The sequence below is a fragment of the Rhipicephalus microplus genome, chromosome 5 (genome assembly GCF_043290135.1).
Source record: "Rhipicephalus microplus isolate Deutch F79 chromosome 5, USDA_Rmic, whole genome shotgun sequence".
Classification (NCBI taxonomy): Eukaryota; Metazoa; Arthropoda; class Arachnida; order Ixodida; family Ixodidae; genus Rhipicephalus; species Rhipicephalus microplus.
The window spans coordinates 10,415,199-10,437,766 of record NC_134704.1 but is presented as its reverse complement, the minus strand read 5'-3'; the positions used below and the strand labels follow the sequence as shown (position 1 = coordinate 10,437,766).

Here is a 22,568-nt window from a genome sequence, read left to right as displayed (position 1 = left end):
AACAGAAAATTCTTATTAGCTGGCCCATATTCAGAGTCTACATTAAGCATCATCTTGGTTATCTGAGAGCTAAAATGATTGTAAAGGCACCAAAGTTGGCCTAAATGCACGTAACCCGCCAAATGCTGCAATACCATGACACCATGGGTGATGCCATCGTTTGTGGGTGATGGCGATGCTCCACAGCATTCTGTGAAGCATAGAGTTATGATGTGAAAGCCTGTGAGCTTGGCCAGCTAAAGATGAATCCACACGTATATTGGCTGCTGGCTCGTCCCGTTTTCTTTTCTCTTTTTTTTCACATGTTCTGTGGCGTTGGCAGTGTTAGTTCTGATTAGTACCCACGTCGTGCCTTGCCCCATTAGCATAGTAGTTCAGCACCTTGTTAGCCCCGACCTGCGTTTCTTTCCCCCCTGTGGCTGTGGCAGCGAGGACTAGCTACGGCACCACTGAGTCAGAAATGGAAGTTTCTTTCACTAGAGCACAAGGCGGAAATAATTGCCACGGCAGCAGCAGGACGTGAAACAGGATGTATTGCCAAGGAATACGGTATCTAACGATAACGGAGCTCACTGTCAACAATGCTGAAGTCCAAGTGAGCAGGCACATCTGCCCAACGGAAGAAGACTCAGCCAGCTCATGAAGTACGTGACAAGACAATGTAAGCCTGGTTTTCCGAAACGAGGGCTAAGAAGATACCGATCAGCGGTATGAAACGAGCTACAAGCATGCAACACGATACACAAGGCGCGAGTATGCAATGGGGGTGTGGACATCACCGCTGACGCACGACATCACGCGACTAAGAAATGAGTATAGGAACAGTGCAGCCTAGGAGTAGTTACCGCGAAATTACGGAAGCGCAAAAACAAGGTCAGAAAAGCGCTCTTTACTGTCCTTGTTTTTTCGCTTCTGTGTTACGCAGTAACTACTTCTAGATTGCGCTGTTCCTACATTCAGTTATGTCCTACCAACTTCCCCAAAGTTTTGGCGCTTCATGACTAAGAAATGCTCTGCATTTAAAATAAACCCAGTAAATAAAAAACCACGAAAGACACAACGGGATTCGAACCTGGGTCCCCCTGCATGCCAGCTCGGTATTCTACCACTGAGCCACACCGGTGCTTGGAACTTGTTTCCAAACTGACCTTAGGCCGCTTGACGTAAAGGAATTGCATTAATATGAGTATAACGTTTTAGAACATCAAAGGAACAATCAAGCGTCACACAATGGGAATAGCGTAACAAGTGGGTCATCGCATGCTCTAATCCATACAAAAGCTTGTTCTTGATTACTTAATTGTGGCGCATACCCACTTCAAGCAGAACAAGTGTGCAGCGGATACCACGCCTCTCTGAAGAATGACGAAGGAAAGCATAGTGAATGCTGACAACTACACAAACATTATGATTTGTGTTCCGCAAAACTAAAATAAGGTTATGTTCCTTTCTTTCTTATACATGAAGAATGACGAAGGAAACCATAGTGAATGCTGACAACTACACAAAAATTATGATTTGTGTTCCGCAAAACTAAAATAAAGTTATGTTCCTTTCTTTCTTATACAGTCGAGCCCGCTTATAATGAACCCGAGTGAGACGCGGCATCCGTTCGCTGTATCCCGAAGTTCATAGTAAATGAAACACAGCTTTTGAAAAAGTTGCGAGTGAAAACACAAACTTTTTTTGCCCGAAAAAGTTCGTGATGCACGTGTTTCGAAGAACAGAAGCGATAAGGGTGGTCTCGAGTTCATTTAAAACGGCAGGGTGCTCGTTCACCGAGGCCCGTGGCGAAAGCTGCATAAGGCACTGGCTCCAAAGTTTAGTCATTCTCGCAATCCGATTCCTCCAAATCGCTCTCGCCACGTACTTCATTCACGATGCCCTAATCCGTGCACAGTTCCGCAGTGTCGGCATCGTCATCGGCCATAATTAAACCATCACAACAGATGTCCCACCCGATCTCCCAGGTCGGAGTCGACGACGCGCTGTCACAAATCGCCGCCGCAGTGGTCCTGTTCGGAAGCTTCAGGCTCGGCATCGGGGCCGACGTCGACGAAGTCGGCCTCGCAAAAACAGTTTCGCACGCATGTAGCCGTCACCGCCGCCCACGAAATATTCACCATCTCTACAGCCGAATACCGGGACGCCTGAAGCGGCAAGTTGGCTGCCAGGTGGTCAACAGCTATGAGCAAGCGCTCCGCAACGTGGCACCTAACGCGCTGATTACGCTCAAGCCAAGCGGTCTCACTTTCGACGTTTTGTTGAGCAGCACGAGAAAGCGTTCTAGTCCCCCCTTCGGCCATCATGACCAGACGCGCACACGCGTGAAACAGCTCTGGGCGCGTTTCCAGTCGGAAAACGAAATTAATTCGAGCCAGCGTGGCGAGCGTCGCGAAGCGGTGGAGACGGGCGAAGGGGTTGTGATCAAGAGAGGAGAGCAGAGGATGCGGCGGGAGGGCGACCTTGAAAACCAAAACATACGGGAAGGAGGCAGGTTGGGTAGCTTGCTTGAAAGGTTCGCGAAACTCGCACGTAGAAAAACTTGGAAAGAGTGCACGGCCGCCTGAATCGGTGCACGGCGGTGCTCGAAGAATCAGCGGCCCTGGTCAAAAAATCGTTTCATTGCGTCACAAACTTCGATATTTCGCAATTAATTCCACGCACATTAACAGCCGTTTTCGCGCTTCCGCACGCGCCCGAAAGGCACGCTGAGTTGAGTGTGAAGTGAGCGAGAAAGAGACCTAAACACGAAAGGAATCACAAATCATCAGAGTCGGTGGGGTAGCGTACGCGCGTGCACTAGACGCAGACTATCGGATAGTCGGTGGCCGACGATGTTGGCAAATGGTCTGGTCAGTCCAGGCCGGCGACGCCAACGATAGTACCAGCTATCAAAAAACAGGGTAGAAAGCCGACCGGTCTTCGAAAGATCGGTAGCAATGTGAAAACACGGGCCTCGTCTGTCGATGCGGGGTGCTTAGAGTAGCAGGGGGACAAAGAACGGAGGTGTTGTGACTTGTATGCCTAATGTGCTTGTGCGTCTCGCTATGCCCGGCAGTGCGAAAAAGCTCCGATCGCAGCATCATTTTGGCCATTCACGGAAGAAAGGCAGAGGCGGAAAACCCAATGTTGCTGCTACTGTGTCACGGGAGCAAGCGCTGACGTTTCATAACGTTGTCGGAACCGAAGACAGTTCCTTATGTGTGCACAGTGTGGACGCTGGCCGCCCCTGTATAAGATGTTATCAATGGAGGAGTGTGCGACACGGCTTCGCCCGATGGTGAACACTCTCTGGATTATGACCACGCCGATGCTATCAGCAACGGTGACGTGCGCGTAGACACGGCCCTTTCTGACAGCGCGCGCGATTTCGACTCTGGTCATGTGCAGGTAGACTGTGATGGGATTGGTGCCAGTGAGATTCGCGACTCCCGCGCCAGCGAGACAACCACGACGCTTGAGGATCTTTCGTTGGTGTCGGCAAAAGCACATAAAACTGGCGCTTTTTGAAGTCATGTGGTGCGGCAGCGCGGCAAGATACCAGCAAGGCAAGACCCAGAATTCACACAAAAGCCTCCAATCCGCGATTTCGAGTTTGGTATCAAAGGAGCAGCACGCATACCTGCAAAGTTCAAGGATTCTGAATCCGGGAAATTTCTGCAAAGAAGGGGGGCTGCACGGACAAAAAAAAAGGACAAACAAACAAAAACATCGCGAAAAACAAAGGGGACTGGAGGAATCTAAATCGCAAGCACCATTATCAGCGTTGCGGTCTTATAGTGGCTAGGAGTGGCTGAACACAGAGGGTAGTTTTTCACTAAGGTGAGAGTCGCAAAGGATCAACACAACTAGCAGAGTATATTTCAGTCAAAACAACTCGCTTGTGTCTTCCTGGGTGAACGACGTGAACGAACGAGACGGCGCAGCTGGCTGCCGCAAAAACGCAGGTCAAAGCTTTGCTCACTACTAGATTCTTTTTACAAGAATGCCAAAACGCGCCTGGCTATTTTTATTGCGATAGCAATTATATGGACAGTCCAAGCTGTTTTTTTTGCCATCGCCACCGCTGCCGTCCTTCACCGTATATGTATGTATATCTATATATATGAACACTCAAAAAAAAAAAAAAGCGGCCCACGCTAGACACTGAGCTCGTTGACGCGTGCTTATCCCTCACGCATACTTTGCCCCATGGATGGATGCCTGTGCGCACGCTTATCTTTTGGTGGGGGAATCGTGTGCCTTCTGCTTTCACTGAAACAAAAGCGTTACTTTCCGGGCCCACAAAGGCCACTTTGGTCTCTACACAGGCCCCTTTTGCAAATACAGCGCGCTTTTCATACACAGCGAGGTATAAGAACTGAGACACTTGTTAGTTTGTACTCATCTGTACCTGTGATTACGTATCGTGCATCGTTTTTGTTTTTAACAGCGCATTACTTGTCGAGCGGTAAACGTTATTAGTTCGCTCTCGTCCTGCGAGTATCGTTTTCGTGCGTCATTTGTGTGAGCAGCGCACTGCACGTTTCGATCTGCTTGCCGTTCTCAGGGTTACATTCTAAGTTGTTGCTGACGCACTTATTGCTTCGCCCTTGCGACGAAACTGCAACTTTTTTTTTACTTTTTACGTATTTACTGCTTTTAAAATACAGCTGCGTGCCCGCAAAGCTCGTAGATTGCTCTCGGCGACTGCAGTTTTGTGCGCGGCGGTTGCAGCAAGCGGTAGTTCGTTTTACAATCCCCATGATCTTGGCTGCGCACGCACCTTCAAAACTAAGTCGTTTTATGCCATCTACGATAGCATCTGCCGCAGTTTTGTCCGCAGAGTTTGCGGAAAGCAGCGTTGCTTTGACTGGTTGGGCGCACACTTTCGGGGTTCTGTCAGTCACGTCGTCACCATACACGACCGTGTCAAGAGCGACCATGGTTTCGTCCACAGCAATTGTGGCAACGACAATCACACGCACTGCATAAGACAGTGCGTGCGCAAGTCGCACTCCTACTTCCGAAGCTTCATGTACGCTGCTTGCGTCCTTCGTTTGACGGTTTTCGTACTAAAGTTCGTATCACCCGCCGCGAATAGAAAATGTGTTTGGAACATTCGAATTGAGGCCCAAATGAACAGAGTAAAATTTGGCTGAGTAATTTAAAAAAATCGTAAGTGCTGCGGTTTTGCATCATTGAGATTATACTGTACGTTTACATGAATGCCTCTTCTCTCATTTATAATAAAATGGGGTATGTTCAAAAAGCCTAGAGCAGATTGAGCTGCTTTTTTGTCAATGCGGCCAGATCACGCACAGAAATTTCGATTTCCGGGAGATTTTCATGACAACTGTACAACCGGAAAAACGGAAATCCGGGATGCTCATACTTGGCAGGTATGAGCACGCTTCTCTTTTTGCTGTGCAAGCTGCTATTGCAGAAGCTGTGCTGTGCTTCAACATGGGCAATGTCAATGCATTTGCTGTGATTCTAGAGCAGCTGGACATGAAGATATTTACCAGCACATCCCTGAGGGCTAGGGAGAAGGACTGCTGTTAGAGTGCAACCTCAAATAAATAAAAAGAGGCGTCCCAAGGTCTGAGAAAGCTGGTCGAAAAGAAGCATAACAATGGGATGCATCCAGATTATGCCCCTGGTGCATTTCCATAAGATTTTGTTAGTATTTTTTTTAATAAAGGTGTTTTGAAAAATTTTCCTCGTTTTCTCAAAACAGCAATTTTGGCCCATTTGCCAAAATAAAGGGAAAATAACTTCTGTTCCATTCAAACTATCAGCATAATTCTTTTTTTGTCAGTAATATAAATGCATGCGGCATGCTATATGCCTACTTTGAAGACAATATACAGATAAAAAATTTTTTTTAATTGGGTCCTATGCGTGACAGGTGAAGGTGACTTTTTTTCTGTAAACATTGATGTCTTCTAACTGTTGTTGGAATTGGCCCAGCAAATTCATTTATAGCATACTGCACTCATTAAACATCCTACATTGTTTCTACACTGTGCCAATGTTTTGGTGCTTACTGCTTAGATGCTAATTAGGCTGCAAACAAAGGATCCAGGTTTTACATTGATTGTGGCATATCTTGGAAACTACTAGACCTATAAAAAAGTAACTACATTTTTAGAATCTGCAAATCTAAATACACAAACTGTGAAAATTTCGTTCAGATCTATACATAAATAAAGAAGTTGCCCATCAAGTGTAGGCTTCCCCCTTAAGTGTTGTGCATATCTCTCTTTATTTACCACTTCTTCCGCGATAACGTAACTCCCACTACAGCGAAATTTTTCCCGACCCCGTGAATTTCGTTGTAGCGAAGTTTGACTGTATTACTTTCACAGTGGAAATATTGTGTGTCATCATTTGGTGGTGTTGGCATAAAACACTCTCAAGTTTTAAATAAAAAGTACAATTGCAAAGTCCCTTTTTAATCTTTGATTTCTGGCTAAATGTAGAAACAAAAGGCAGCGCGCTCACTTCTGATGCCTTGCTGGGCACAGGCATTTCACTCTGGTTGAGCCACTGAAAAGCATGCAAGAAAAAAAGAAAGAGAGAGAGCAGCACTTTGGCAGGCAGTCAATCCAGCAAATCTAGCAATTCCACATATTGAAAATTATCGCAGGCAAAACACACCTGAGTGAGGGCGTAAGTTTTGGTCTCCTGGCCACTTCCATGCACTGAGTCTGGGATGCTGTTGCCATGACTCCAGCTCTTCCAATTTTCCATGGAATTCTTGTTTGCCTTGGTATCGGCTACCACTTCTGTGCTGTGAGCAGACTCCCCTGGAAACAACAAAGGGCAATACACGAGCTGGTGTCGTAATAATGCAAGCTAGACCACGTGTATCTATGGCCTATGGTCCCCCAGTGAGGAAAACTAGCTTCAGCCCCAACTGCTTTATACCCGTGCCACACGGGCAGAGAAAATGGCATTTACCCCCGAATGCCTTCAGATTTATTGCCATTCGCGCGGTGCCACACGGGCGAACGAAATGGCATTCGTCCGAATGCCATTCGCCACCAAATGCCTTCGCCAGAACTCAGTTGACTGAGAAATGCCTACTCTCGACGACACAACTCGCGAAGTGCGATTTACCTTAAAGTAAATAAAAGAAATCATATTTAGCTGAAAATAAAAATTCCCGTCTTTTATCTGCACTAAACTCTTAAAAATGTGCTTTGAACGTTATACGAAGATCAGTTTGAAATGGTTTGAAATTAATTGAAGTTTGATGTCCTGAAGCTGGTGCATAATAACACGTCTCTGCTCCAGAATTATTCGCTCTTGAGCACGATGCTTTGCACGAAAATACACGAGTGCTGCCGTGAAAAAATGAACTCTGCGATCATCTTCCGAGAGATGCGACAGGTACGATGCGACAGGCGCCATTTTCTATTTACGCTGTGGATCTGACTATTGTTGGCTTAGGTTGCTACGGTCGGCTGCAACGTTGTAAAACAAAGCAAGAAACTAAACCTCAAGACAGCGTAATATGCTTATTTCTACATTTAATGATTATCTGATGTGTATGAACCTTGTAAACGCTTGTTTATTTTTTTTTTATTGCTATTAACCCAATGCTCACTTGGAAGGTGCTGCGATCGACATCATCAAGTCAAATGTCATTCGCTTTGGACGTGTAGCAGCGCCGCCGAAAAAAATTTTATTCGGGAACTGAAGGCCTTCGCCACCGAATGTCATTTTCTATGCCCGTGTGGCACAAGTATTATACTGTTACCTTAATTTCAGTCCACAAACGGTATGATGAACTTTATTCTAGTCCTGAAAATAAACCCTTGCATAAACACAGGTAGCTCCCGCATCTGGACGGTAAAGTTAAACACCTTACTGCTGTACCATTTGGCCTTCTGGATGGCTTATACTTGATCTAAAAGACCTCCACTGTAAAGGACTTGCCGGCACAAGTCTTTTTCTTTGTCACAGTCTGTACAAGCCACAGGATGCCGCCAAAGCATATTACCCAGAGTAATGATGCCACTGCCCCTCTTGCAGTTTATTTGTAGCTCTCTTCTGTACCTATCAGGTTCATCACTTGAGCATGCTTGAGCTTAGCGTAAATGGCCTTTCTGTCTTTTTTTTTTTTAATGCAATAGCATTAAAAAGCTCGTGTCGCAGAAATTGCAGTGTTGGTGTCATTGGTTGTGAGCCAAAAATCATCCTCTTATGCATGACCAAAAAATCGAGAATGATGCAAATAAGACAGATTAACAAAAATCCTGAGTCAGAGAGAGGACTGAACCAGGGCCGTTTGGAACCGAGTAGGGATCAAACTCTGGTCGTTTGCGTGGAAAGTGCATGTTCTACCACACGGCAGCGCTTCTGCTTGCGGATACAGTGAAAAGAACTTCTTTTGCTTGGAAATGCAGTGAAAGTTGCTTTCATGCTTTAGAAACACACGCATCTTGTATACATGCTTCACAATGCAACATGAAACATTGCAGTAATGATGCGTCATACAAGCACCCATTGCCATTATCATAATGGCTTCGTGGTTTAAAGCTGGTCACCCACTACAAAAGGCACACATGCTACTGCGCCTATATATCTAACACCAAGTAGTGGGTTCATAGTAAGCTCAAAAAGGTTTCATGCACTAAGCTTTTGAAGTGCGCATAAGCAACAGGATATCGCTATTGCGTTCAACTGCTAAAGGCGAAGCTTTAAGTTCCCCCAATTTTTTTTTCCCGCTATCACTGCTCAACTATGTGTGCTGCCACTAACCAGAGCACAGCACAAAGAAAAATAAAGCCAGATGGCCCATGGCAGGGCAACAAACGGTAAAGTGCCGCCAACATTTTAAGTACCTCCCTCCTTGGCTACTTTCTTGAGCAATACACTCTGTCATCCAATGACGCCAATGGTCTTCTTCGACAAGCCACACAAAGTTGCAGCGGTGCATGTGCTTCATCGAAACACTTACAGAAGTTTTATAGATTTCATCTTGAGGTGCATCAACAGTACTCGCTGTCAGCACATCGTTGCCCTGAAAGCTCAGAGCCTATGCCAATCTGCTATGGCAAACGACTAGAGAAGAAGACCCACCAAGAAGGCTGCTTTTTAGGCCCAAGAGCTGCAACTACTTATTCTATATAGGTACTGTCCCAAAAGTTGCCAGAATTTGATTTTTGTTTTTGAATATGCTTTTACAGTCTCCAATGCATCATGCCGAATTCCTTCCAGGGTTCTCCTTTGATCAGTGGAGGGAAAAAAATACCAGTGGTGCCAGATAAAGGCTGTCGAGAGGCTGAATCAGTGCTGCTACTCATTTCAGCCTGCAACTTAAGATAATCAACACGGAGTCACTCCATCTCACTCTTCAGAACGTTTAGCACCATATGTACTCAGACTCTCCTCATTAAAAGAGCATTCGTCAAAACATGAACAATTATTATGGGTATTCCACACTCCTCTGCAATCTTTTTTTTTTTTTTATTCAGATACCCTAAAGGCATTACATAGGGGGGGGGGGAGAACAATGTGTTGAGTACATTTCAATTCAAGAGCAAACACAGTCAAGAGCGGGCATGTAACAGAAAACGGTAGAAAAGCAGACAAACAAAAATAAATGGAAAAGAAATACAAAGCATATACAAAGCAAGCGCACATAGTACATGGTTCATGGCTCTGATAATAAAAATTGCTTCAAGTGGCTTACAAACAAATCGTGATTATGAATTGTGGCAATATCTTCTGGTAATCGATTCGAATGAAAGATGGCCAAGAACAACGGGGATTGACGAAGAAGATTAGTACGGGCAAACAAGGGGAGGACTTTGAAAGGGTGATCTAGACGCGGAAAAATGCGATGGGCAGGTTTGATATGCGATGCAGCAAATGACGACGCACTATGATAGAGCCGGTGGAAGTGACATAGTAATGCTAGTATTCTTCGTTTTTCCAGGGAAGGCAGCTGTAGAGATTCTTTAATGGGAGTTATGCTAGATGTACGGGAATAGTTCTTAGTAATAAGACGTGCTGCTTTATTTTGCAAGGCCTCCAGTCTGTTTGTTAAGTATGCCTGGTTTGGGTTCCAAATAATAGACGCGTAGTCGAGTTTGGATCGAACTAATTAAGTATAAGCTAAAAGTTTAGTTGACTGACTAGCTAAATACAAATTTCGTCTGATGAAACCGAGTGCTTTACTTGCCTCGGAAATTATAGCATCAATGTGTTCATTCCACGTAAGGTTGGACGACAAAAAGACACCCAGATATTTTAGCGTAGAAACGTTTTCGATAGCTGTGTTATTAATAGAATACGAATTTAGGTGCATGTTAGTAGACCTAGTAAATGTCATAGCTTTTGTTTTGAAAGCATTTATTTGCATTTGCCAAGCCTCGCACCTGTTAACAATATTATCCAGGTCGGTCGGTAAAGTATTAGAATCTTCAGGGCTGTTAATTTTTATGTATAGTACGCAATCGTCGGCAAATAACCGTACATTAGAACTTAAATTATTGCCTATGTCATTAATGTAAACCAAGAATAAAATTGGTCCCAGTACAGAGCCCTGAGGCACTCTTGATTTGACTTGGGTTAAGGGGGAATTGTGGTCATTTACGGAAACGTATTGATAGCGCTTGGTTAAAAATGCTGCAATCCAATTGAGTATGCTGCTGTTTATGTTAAGCCGGGCAAGTTTCATCATTAGGCGTTTATGGGGTACTTTATCAAATGCTTTTGCAAAGTCGATAAATATGGCATCAATTTGGGATGAGTCATGAACGGCCTGATGTAGGTCGGTTACAAGCTCAAATAATTGGGTTTCACACGAACGCTCTCGAAGAAATCCATGCTGATGAATATAAAAAAAGTTGTGCTTTGTAAGATACATCATAATGGCTGATGATATGATATGTTCTAGAATTTTGCATGGTATGCTTGTTAAGGAGATCAATCTATAATTTGAAAGTTCTGATCGGTTGCCGGATTTAAATACGGGAACGAAATACGGGAATCTTATGAACACTTAATCAGCACTCCTTATCTAATACTTGATGCACTTTCCGCACTGTGTTGCTTGTTTGTGCTTTCGACGAATCTTCCCAGAACCTTTTCCCAGAACCTCTTGTGCCACATCGAAGTACGGATTGGTTTCATCCCCTCGTCACCGTAAACTTTAAGTGTTTTGAGTGTCTCCACCCTGTTTTAGTTGCCCTGCCTTCACCACCTTCTCTGCAGACTTTTTCCAATGTCAATATGATGACCACGACGTAGTGGGTCAGTGTGTGGCCGCAAACATGCCATTTATTTCTGCAAGAAACACATACTCGTAATATGACAAAAAATTGTGCGCTGGACCATCGAAATGTTTCTCCCATTCACACTTTTGTGTACATAATTTTCAAGAGAGCAATACTGAAATCAGCCGCAAGGTGTTGTAGCACTTGCAGAACAACACGAATGTGCGGAAGCCCCGCTTCCATGGCCTTCGCTCCAGTGTCAAGATAAGTTGTTGCCGAGCATACCAAAACACTTTCAGAAACTTTTGAGGCGGACCTTGTATTTGGTATGATGTTCATTTACAATGCAGTGGGCACTGATTATTACATGAGATAATTACACCCCAAGTAAAGCCAAAAAATGTGGTTTTCTGACGTCTAGCTTGTTCAGACAGTTAAACCCTCTAGAACAATTACCCACCTAATAATCTATGTAACATCATGCCATCAAATGGGCTAATACTAGATGGCTGAGGTAAAAGCCACGCACCTGCTGTCAACACTGGCAAAAAGATTGAACTGAATGCTGGGGAACTGCAATGTACACCTACCGAAATGCACCGTATAAAACGAGAGAACTTACCTCCAGGGACCGCTGCTGGATTCGCCATATCCAGGAGTGGCTGGATGACATGAGGCGGGAACACTTGGTTCTTCTGCCACAAGTTAAGTACCCGAACAATCTTTGGCTGCAGGGAAGTAAGGGAATATTAAATGTAGTTAAGCTATAAGTTCACTGATTCCTGCAGCATTCCAACTGCTATTATTTCCTTGAACCTGTGAGCATTACATGCTTATTCATGACAATCGCAGAGGCGAGAACAAATGCACATGCATATATGATGTAGGATTCCGTTAATTCTGACCACGGGTAATTCAATCCCTCTGCAGGTGCCAACTAGCACATCAAACATTTCCACACTGCCATTTTACTCCTAGGACCAGTGCGTGCTCCAAGTTATGCTGGATAATTCACACTTGCCCGATCACCACGCACACGCCCGATCTCAATCCATACAGCAAAAACATTGACGTTCATTGCTTGTTAAGAACAATCAACACATGCAACACACACTATTTTCTATCGAAATACCCTAGTTCTGACCAGCTTCAGGCAGATTTTTATGGAAAAACAGTAGCTCATAACGTATTATTACAGTGTTTACCAAACTATAATTCGTGTTGCTCTTTTTCTGAGAAAGCTGGCCCGTAATTCGTTGACTGAAACAATCTAATACAAAATAGAAATTGGATTCACTACAATTGCCTGGCCAGCACCATCGCCATGGCAATATGGCTATAGAAAAAAGAAAACACCGAGATGGGAAACAGAGTGACAACTACACAAAATACTCCGCAGCACCCTTACAGCCTTTGTCTTTTCAACTTCAGAGGAACTCTTAAAGATAAAAGCAAGAACGAGGAGGGAGAAAGAGATGGACAGAACAGCAAGGTGACAAGGGGGGGGGGGGGGGTCCATAAACAGTGTACTGGTCTTATAATGGCCCAACTACAGTAGAAGGTGAGAGTCTCAAAGGTGGGGGGGGGGGGGGGGGGGGCTAGAATACTTGTATCTCTCGAAATTTCGTGTCATCAAAACTAGCAATATTTATTTCTGTCAGAAAACTCGCATGTCTTGTTGGGACACGCATGAATGGACAGGCCGGCGCAGCGGGCTGCCGAAAAAGTCCGGGCCGATGCTTCGCTTGAGGCCAAAAAGTACAGCCTAAGTTTGCAGACACACAGGAGCAATGTAAGTAGATTCTTTGGACAGGAATGCCAGAATGCTTTCAGCCTTCTTTACATCCTTCAATTTACGCAGCGTTAGCCGAGTGCCCCCGGCTAGTAGTCACTGTAAATGATCACGTCAACCGCGACCGCAGAAAACAGTACTTCCGCCTTCAATCCGCGTGTGCTGGCTGCGAATGCGCCTCTAAAACCAAGTTGTTTACCTATAATCACATCTGCCACGGTTTTGTCCACAGCATTTGTGGAAAGCTATGTCGTCTTGACTGGTTGAGCAATGGAGAAACATGCACTTTCGGAGTTCTGTCAGTTGCGTGGTCACCATACAAGTTTGTGTCAAGAGAGACCTCAGTTCCATCCACAGTGGTTGTGCCGAACGATAACCACAGTTGTGACAGTGCGTGTGGTGGCTGGGTGCACCCACTTGAAGTTTTAAGCCCGCTTCTCTCAGCCTTCCTTCGCTGATTTCGGTACTAAATTTCACACGACATGCGCAATGAGGAAAAGTTTTCTGGACGTCCGAATTTCGACCGAATGGACATAGTAGAATTTCGCTGGGGAATCTCACAAATTCATGTTGGCCAGCTTTGCATCAATAAGGTTCTACTTTTTGTTTAAATGAATGCCTCCTACATTTGTTTACAATGAAGTGCTGCGCCCCGCCACGGTGGTCTAGTGGCTAAGGTATTCGGCTGCTGACCCGCAGGTCGCGGGATCAAATCCCGGCTGTGGCGGCTGCATTTCCGATGGAGGCGGAAATGTTGTAGGCCCGTGTACTCAGATTTGGGTGCACGTTAAAGAACCCCAGGTGGTCAAAATTTCCGGAGCCCTCCACTACGGCGTCTCTCATAATCAAATGGTGGTTTTGGGACGTTAAACACCACAAATCAATCAATACAATGAAGTGCGATGGGTTCGCAATAACTTGATGGGATTGGACTGCCAGTGCGGCCAGATCACACACAAATTTTCGGAAGATTTCCCTGAGAACCGCATAATAGTAACAAGTGGTTGAAGTCTAAGACTGGACTTGGCAGGTATGCAATCCGATGCTCAAAACTTTTAGCATCCGAAATTTGAGACGTTCTTCTCTATTGCAAATGTATGGCAGATTTGGAGCTGAATGCTCGAAAGGTACACACTTTTGTCTGTCAAAGCAGTTTGGTTTCTACAACTTGGTTGCACCAAATCTTGCACATAAATACCACTCAAACCTTCCACTGCCTCATTCTTGATAAGACAACTATGAAGCCCCACCACACCTGCGCTTCACAAACCTAGCGAAAATAAACACTTTTAAGTTGCTATGTCATAAAATATGCTTAGAAATACTTTTCGAAATTTTTTTACAATTTTTCTTTGAATTGTTCAAAAGATATTGTAGACATATTTTCATTGATTCATAGTCATACATGAATATCGAATTTTTTTGCACCTAAAATTTTGTCGTTTGCACAATTATAGACAGTATGAAAAACATTTCGAAGTGTTCGACGTCACGCGCGGAGATTTTGGTGCGAAATTTAAAGATAAAACTTCTACTTTGATTCTCTCCACTAATAATGAACTTATGAGAATGAAACTTGTCGCATTAGAGTGAGTGCTAAGAATGTGATTTGTCACCTTAAACCAAATAATTTTTTCTAGTGTCTAATAAATCAACTATTTTAACCTTTTATACATTACCCACATACTGACACACATTCTGAAGTTGCAGCTGGATTTGAGACTTAACAATATATAACAGAAAATAAAACTACTGTTCCAGAATATGGTCTTTAAAGTGCATATGCTCAAAAGGGACACGTACCCTGTCCTCCACTGGACACTTGAAAAGGTGTTGAAATGTGTTGTGGATGTTTTTCGTGAACCGTGGTGCGAAAACATCCTTGTCCTGCCCAAACTGATGTCGTGATTGGCGCACAATTGAATCCACAACATACAGTCCAGGCACCTTGTACTCTGGCCGACACTACAATGAGATGAAAGTGAATAAGCACACGTAATAAAGGCTACCTCACTCCATAAAATGTTGCATTAACATCTGCGAAAGGCATGAAGTAAAGGCACGCGAAACAAAGAGCTACCAAAAGTAAATCTGGGAATAATGCATTTGCTACACTGCAGTTTCTACCTCTCCGAGAAGGTATTATTAAATATATATATATATATTTATATATATATATATATATATATATATATATATATATATATATATATATATATGTAGGCAGAATCGCTTAGCTTTTTTTTTGGTCACACATATGCACCTTCATCACTGTGAAACATCCTATACTTTTGCTGAGATGGCCATGGTGCCTGTTATAAAGCTTAAGGGGAGATGCTACTAGAAAAAGGTTTTTTTTTATTTCATAACCCAGCTCCTTGAAATCTTAGGTGTTAGTAAAGCTTGCAGTGCTGATTTCATAACTGCAATTATTTGTTTGATAGCTATAGTAGTTCCGGAGTTACTACAACTTTGATATCAAAATATAGTGTTTTTTGTGCACATAATAAAGCTTACTAAAAATTTTCACACAGAATTGCAAAATGGCTCATTCTGCTGCACTTGAGCAGTACAATACAGAAAAGTACCTCAAACAGAAAATTTATTTGCTACATTAAAAAAAAAAATTAAAAGTACTAAATGCATATTTTACATCTCTCTATCAGTGTATCAAGTTGTGTAACAAAAAATCTGTGATGTATAATGCAACCTAAAGTAGATACTTGTATTCTAGAGTGGCTGATTAAGCTCTGTGCAAAATTTCATCAAGATAGGACTATTTTATGCCTAAAAAAGATTGTGCACAAGATGAGAGAATTACCTCAAAATGGAAATCGAGAAAAATGCATTTGAAAGTTGTAAATATGTTTACTCATGATTACACAGTGCGATTTGCACAAAACTTGGTGATATCATAGAAGGGACACAGCTAGAGCACCTAAAATTGTCCTGCTCCATATGTGGATCCTTCTCGCCGCTTGAGAAGGGAGTCATCAAGGCGCGCTTTCTTTGCCACGTTCCGCCGATGGGCCCTTGCCTCGGCTGTTTCACACGCAGACATTCTTTCGATTCTCCTCTGGTCGCGGGATTGGCCCAGGGTGATCAGTTGATCTGGTGGGACTACACCAAGCTCCTCTAGCACGTGTTCAAAGCTTGAATGTCCTTTATTGAACCACAACACGGCCATAGCAGCTGCAGTTTCCACTGTTGTCCGGGAGGCAAACTTAGTCTTCGGACACAACAACCAGATTTTGCTGTTCAAAGATTCTGCAGCGTTTTGGGTCTTCCCTTGGATACAACGCACCAGCAACTTTTCATCTGTGAGCCGCTTGTAAATGGGAAGCACAGCCAATCCTTGAGCCTTGGTCAAGATTGGTGTGTGGTCGGGTGGGGCCTCCCCAAGCGCTTCAGCTCGCCTATGCTTGCACCAGGAAGTCGCCCCTTCTGGACAGTATCGGTGGCTGCCTGCTGTGTTGCTCGATGATGAATGGAAATATGAGGCCCAGATGGCACGATGCATTTTCAGAATATCACCTCTGTTGTTTGTGATTGCAATACGGTAATAGTTCTGCAGCTTCTGAATTGTGCCATCTGTCAGCTTTTCCCCTCGTGGAAGTCTTGTTGGCAGTTTCCGAAGTGCAGTGCCTAGACGCTTGGCCACATGGTTTGTGCACTCCTCCTTGTCCACAACAGCTTCACCATATACCTTGGCCTCAGCGACAGCGGTATAAGCTTTGCTGTCCCCATCACTGAGGAACTTGGTGAAGCGCAATGGTGTTGTGTATGAGGATGTCCTGCCCCATATGCGCAAAGCTGCCTCAGTCTCCATGGCATGAGAGGAGCACTCTGTATTTTTTTTCGCAGACAGGTGTGTGGAATGCTTGCCATATTTCTTCCTCATCACCCAAGTCCTGGTGCCGGCTACAGGCAAGGCAGTAATTCGATAGCACTTCAAAATCTAGGCACAAACCAGTGTCCACAGACACAGCAGTGCCGATGCCATTGTGGCTCTTGTGCCCTCTTTTTTGCCACGTGCCATCATACATGACAGCAACATCAGCCCCATCCACTTTCTCTTTAGTTATCATCCGCGCTTTCGCCAGGTTTTCTTGCACAGCTTTGGTAGCTGCAGCATGAACTTTTTTGCCAATTGCAATAAAAGTCTTATGATGCATAGGTATTGGCAGTCCAAGAATAGCGCAAAAACGCGACAGCTGTTCATGCCCAATGCCTATTGCACGCGCAGCCACAACTACCTTCACATTGACAGCGAAGCTGTCACGCGAGCTGCCGCTTCGGTAGCTCCAGTCATCACCGGCATCGGTGGGCTGTCTTTCCGGCAGAACACGCCGCGAACTATGCGCGGCAGAAACCACTGACTCAGGACACTCACTGTTATCACAGTGCAGCTCGAGGAACGAAGAGAGGCCCTTACGTTTACTTGCGGTGTCGCGAACGACGAGTCCAGCGGTGTGGCATGTTGGACAAACAGCACGGCTTACCATCGATGTCAGTGCGCCGATGTCACAAAATACTCCGCTCACAGAGCCACAAACACTCTTCGTTCTTTCGCTTTCGAACTGTTCAATCTTTTTTTCTGATGCGCTGATGAACTTGATCGCGGCGTCGATTTCGTCAAAGTTCCCGCAAGCCGCCGTATCCCCGCTGCCTTGATTAGGCCTAGTGGCCCGCGGCTCGCATTCTTCTACCGCTGCTTTGCGCTTCGGTTTACGTCGACGCCCTTGGTACTTGTTCTTGCTTGCAAACTTTCGTGCTCGGAAGTCTCGCTTCTTCGAGTTATCCATGGTGAACTCGGAAAAACGTAGAAACGCACGGCAAGTGCCGATCGTCGCAAGCGCTCAGCGAGCGAGGCCGATCAGATGTAGCCAATGGCGGCCTCGGTAGCGTACCATGTGACCGGTAGAGATGCGCGAAGCGGCTGCAGCTTGGCTGCAAACCGACTTGGAAACGACTGTTTTGTGAAATTCCTCACTAAAATACGAAACTAGGGGGACGCCTGTACACTAGAAGGAGCCTTGATCTACACCACCGAACAAACCCCGATGGCGGACGTCATCGTGTTGCCGAGTGGCGGATTTTCAAAAATAGCCGTCGGATGCGTGAATTCGCGACTTCGGCAGCTACCTTCACTAGCGCAGATCGACTTTTTACCACTTTCTCGTTTGAATTCAGCTATGACCTTTGGGGAAATGATAGTTGAATGATCAAAAGTGATTTTAGAAGCAATATCTCAAAAGTGGAAATTTTCGCAAAAAACGCGATTTTTCGACCCGCATCTCCCCTTAAAGGGACACTAAAGTCAAATAACAATTTACGCCAGAGTGAAAGCTCAATGTATGACAACACCCAAAACGACAATATTATCAACAACAGTGCCCTATGTACCGAGAAATTAAGGTAAGTGCACAAGAACACAAGCGCCACAGTAGGACATTTTCAAAATGATTCCGATGACATCAGACGGACGGTGCCTACAATTAATCACTAGTAATCGATCTAGCTGCACTAAATAAAGAACTTTCCGTGCATCAAGAGACGCAATAATATGCTGAGTGTTCGTTTATGTTTGATTCATGGAAAAAAAACACCGGAAGTTACTATGGGGAATGGTGGGAGTGGTTTGAAAATTCAATTTTGGCGTGGTTACACGAGACAGGTGGTGCCATCTAGCGGGGTGCAGTTGAAACAAAAGTGTCTGCAATTTCGGAGCCAATGGAGGAAAATTGATTAATGGCCGTTTTTGCTGCTGTGGCTGCCACTGCTTTCGGTATGCTGCTACTAGCACAGTAAAGCCAGGCAACGTTGTGCACAGCAACAGTGACTAGAGACAAACCGGTCGATCTGCTTCTTGAGGTGGGTAATTTGAAGCTCGCTAACCCGATGCGAACCACTAAAACGCGATTTTATTTTAAAATGCCCTTCTTTGGCACAAAAGTAACACTACGAGATTTTTGAACCGCCACTTCAACAATAAACGTCGACTTAATAGGTGACTTTAGTGTCCCTTTAAATTACTGAGAATGACTGGGTCCTTGTCCCATTAAATAATAAGATGTGACAATGCAACTCCATAAGCAGGGCCAACATACACAGAAAAAAAGTGAATATAAGGTACCTCAGACTGGATGTCTAATGAGTTGACCTCATTAACACAATACTTAATAAGCATAATAATTTGAAGGCTAAATTGCCAATAGCATGAAACGATTACCAAGGCGTGCCTTAGAAAGCTCAGAAATTTTCGACCGCCAGGATTTAAATAATGCGCAAATAAATCTAGTCCATTGCTATCTAGCATTTTGTGACCACTCTGGCTGGAATGATACCCTCGGCCCTGAGCCGAGCACTGTAACAGGTATACAACTCTGGCCGTTGTGCAAGCGCCTGATATAGTGTGGGCTTATTGCTCACATCAATGTGAGAATCTTGACTACATTATTGTTCTCAGTTAGAGAACGAATGAGCATGCAGCGTAGGCCAGAAGAGAACCAGGACAGACCTTCTGAACAAACTTCTCGACGCTCTGAACAATGTGCTTGTAGAATTTGATTCCTTTGATTGCTGATTTTGTGATCGCTGTCATCTTGGCTTTTGAGATGGGAGGCTTGCCTTCATACAGCGAGGTAAGCTGGTCATGAAAAACACATGAAAGAAAAAAGTGAAGTTATCACAGATGTGACAGTGTACACAACACTTGTTAACATGCGATGCACGGATTTTCGTTTTTTTTTATATTTCAGTCATAATAACTCGGTGCGCTCAGTACCATTACATCGTAAGAAGGGTTGTACAGATCACTACAGGCCGCACAATAAATATCCAGCCATTCAGTTTCGGAGATAACAATGGTTGTTGTAGAAAACGAGAGCTGGAAAGTGAATGGCATATTTAAGGGCACACCGAGTCGGCCGTCACGACCAGGCGTGAAATTTTCCATAGCAGCACCGCGTTACTTGATTCGCCAAGTGAACACGCATATCACCGAAAACTTTAAAAAAAACTGTACTCGTCCGAATGAAAGTTATATAACCAAACAGCAGTGCACGCGGAGGAAATGCGCGATCTCGGAGTTGAATCGAGTTCAATCGAACACCCTTAGGGACTTCGAATGCACCGAATGCCTCGTGAAATTTGAGCAGAAAGAAAAGCGCGCCCTGCTCCGCACGACGCTGTAACCGCGGCAGCGCGATACGCAGTTGAACGAGCCGGCCGATCGCAAAGCAATTCACGCTAGATCTCGGCAAGCGACGCGTGTTCAGCGCGGTTCTTGTTAAAAAGATGTCGCGGATGAGCTAAAGGGACCATCAACATCCTTCCGCAAGCCCATGCACGCGCACACGCACTCGTAAGCACCACTAAACACAACGACTATTGCAATCACCATTCGTGCGATCGATGCGTCGTCATACGCAGGGCCTGCACATTAATCAAAGGCACCACTGTAACGGTTAGGGCCTTCAGAGACATGCATTTGCACAGGGATAACGTTAACTTCCCCCCAAATCCTCATAAAGTGGTGGAAACACGCCGGTTAGGCCTCATTCGCAATACATCCCGAGTACCTCAAAACGAGCGCTCGAGCAGAGCTAAAAAATTGAAATCCAGTGGCTTACCTCGCTGTTGAAGGCCTTAACGACCTCCATGTTGGAAATCGTGTGAAATAGTCTATCTTGATTAGTATTTTTCACATTCACTCGCTTTAAACCACCTCGCCAACATTAAAGATGGCGAGCGACATTCACAATCGTGTCTTTCGCAGCTTCAAGCGCCACCTGATTGGTCAAAGTCCAAAAAAGTAACCAATTGAAAAATAGAAGAAGCTTACGTCACAAAAAAATGTATTGTATGATACTGTAGCCGCGTCGCGGTGACTTTTTGCCCTTGTTCAGTCAGTTTATTAATAAAAGCTAAACAAATATAAGTAATTATTTATTTATAATAAATAAAACTTAATACAAAATATAATATTACAAATGGTAATTGTTTTTTATTATTACTAACACGGCAATAAGTTGTTATTAGTTAGTGGGTGGCACACAAGGGTAGCAGACAAGGCGCCAGATTCAAGATTTACGTCGTCGTAAACAACAACGTTGGTCGTAAAGGCAGTCCCGTCAGCTGCTTTTACGTTTGAACCGTAAGCGCTTTTGCTCGGTCAGTTGTAAGTACCAGGATCGTGGTTTCTTTACGCATCTAGTTGTAGCAAGGATGGTGATGGCAAAATTTTTGGCGAAACTACCGGGTCGTTCGAGTTTGGGACCTAAAGAACAGCGACTCAAACGTGCGTTTGTATGGGAAAGTCAACAATCTGAAACAGCCGGCCGAAAAGTGCTTCGAAGTCACGATGTGAAGTACTTACGCACATCCTCTGAGGGAGGGACACTAATGTCAGAGCGCAGAGCTAACATGCACGGTCTGTCCAAAAAGTAACGTCAGTGAATCTACGTTGGAGCGCGTTCTAACCGCTTTAAAGTCATGGTAGTGAGGGAACCCAGCTAATCAGTGCAATAGTCGCTCAGTGTGCTTTGCGTAGCACGTACGGCCCTGTCCGTGAGAGGTTCTTTTATTATTATTATTATTATTATTATTATTATTATTATTATTATTATTATTATTATTATTATTATTGAACAAGTGAAAATGAAGCGCTCGATAAAGACCTCTACTCTTGCTATGATCAAGACTTTAAAAGATTGAAAGGCAGCTAGGGTTTAACGCCTCCGGCCGGCCATTGCAGACAACTTGAAGTTCACTTGACTCTTCCCGCCTTTTTTCGGTTTCCACACCCTGTACACAAGTGCAGGATATGTCTTAGAGGATGAAAACTCGCGTTGCATTGTGCTGCGTGAGGGGGTGGTAAGCAAGTGCTGGTCCGTCTAGGGCGGGGGTTCCAATGCTCCTTTTTCCTCCCTCCTACCGATGCCTATAGGCTGAATGATTTCGTCAAGTTGTAACCAACTATTCAGGGTACACTTAATGGCCAGGTCCTGCGGTGCACAGCTGAATAACTTGTCAGTTCTTAATTCACTAAGATAGGGCGTTGGGATAGTTGAAGCAGCATAATTCAATGCTTAAAAGTGCACAGAACGAGTGCAAACAATGAAGAGACACACTCGAAGCACTGTGTGTGTCTCTTCTGTTCGTCGTTGTTCCACACGATGTGAAGCACTGAACTTAGCTATTAATTTTCGTGCCTTTTTCTTTTCTTTGCTCACTACACGGTTAATTTGCGTGGTTTGCTCGAACCAGATGCCTCTTCTGCACACTGCATTAACACTACTCATCACGCCTAGGCCCGTTTCCTTTGTCATTTCATGTTTCAAAAATGTTGCACAGTGGGAGGCAGAAATTTATAGAGTAGCTGTTGCAAGTCATCCGTACGATTGTTGTCAGTTTAGGGCGCAGCATGTACTGTGCTCACGAAATCAGCAATTTAGAACAAAGTATAGTGCATGTACTTTTGTTTTCACTGTCCCCTGCTTGATTCATATCAGCATAATGACTCCAACATTTATGTCAGAGCTATATCAATACCTCTA

General features: G+C 44.5%; 1 protein-coding gene across 4 annotated transcripts in view; it reads right to left on the bottom strand.

The window, feature by feature from the left end:
* Isha (Insulator su(Hw) mRNA adaptor) overlaps window positions 1-20,800 on the bottom strand; it is a 117,907-nt gene extending 97,107 nt beyond the window's left edge. For 3 of the 4 annotated variants that reach the window (XM_037426192.2, XM_037426195.2, XM_037426193.2), the window contains exons 1-6: window positions 20,643-20,800; window positions 19,529-19,657; window positions 14,812-14,973; window positions 11,839-11,944; window positions 6,646-6,794; window positions 6,490-6,534 (exon numbers count right to left, since the gene is read on the bottom strand). In XM_037426192.2, coding sequence (XP_037282089.2) covers window positions 6,490-6,534; window positions 6,646-6,794; window positions 11,839-11,944; window positions 14,812-14,973; window positions 19,529-19,657; window positions 20,643-20,672 — 621 coding nt within the window. In that variant the 5' untranslated portion in view covers window positions 20,673-20,800. The remainder of the gene's footprint in view (window positions 1-6,489; window positions 6,535-6,645; window positions 6,795-11,838; window positions 11,945-14,811; window positions 14,974-19,528; window positions 19,658-20,642) is intronic. The other variant, XM_037426194.2, reaches the window with a different exon arrangement.
* Window positions 20,801-22,568: the final 1,768 nt, after the last annotated feature.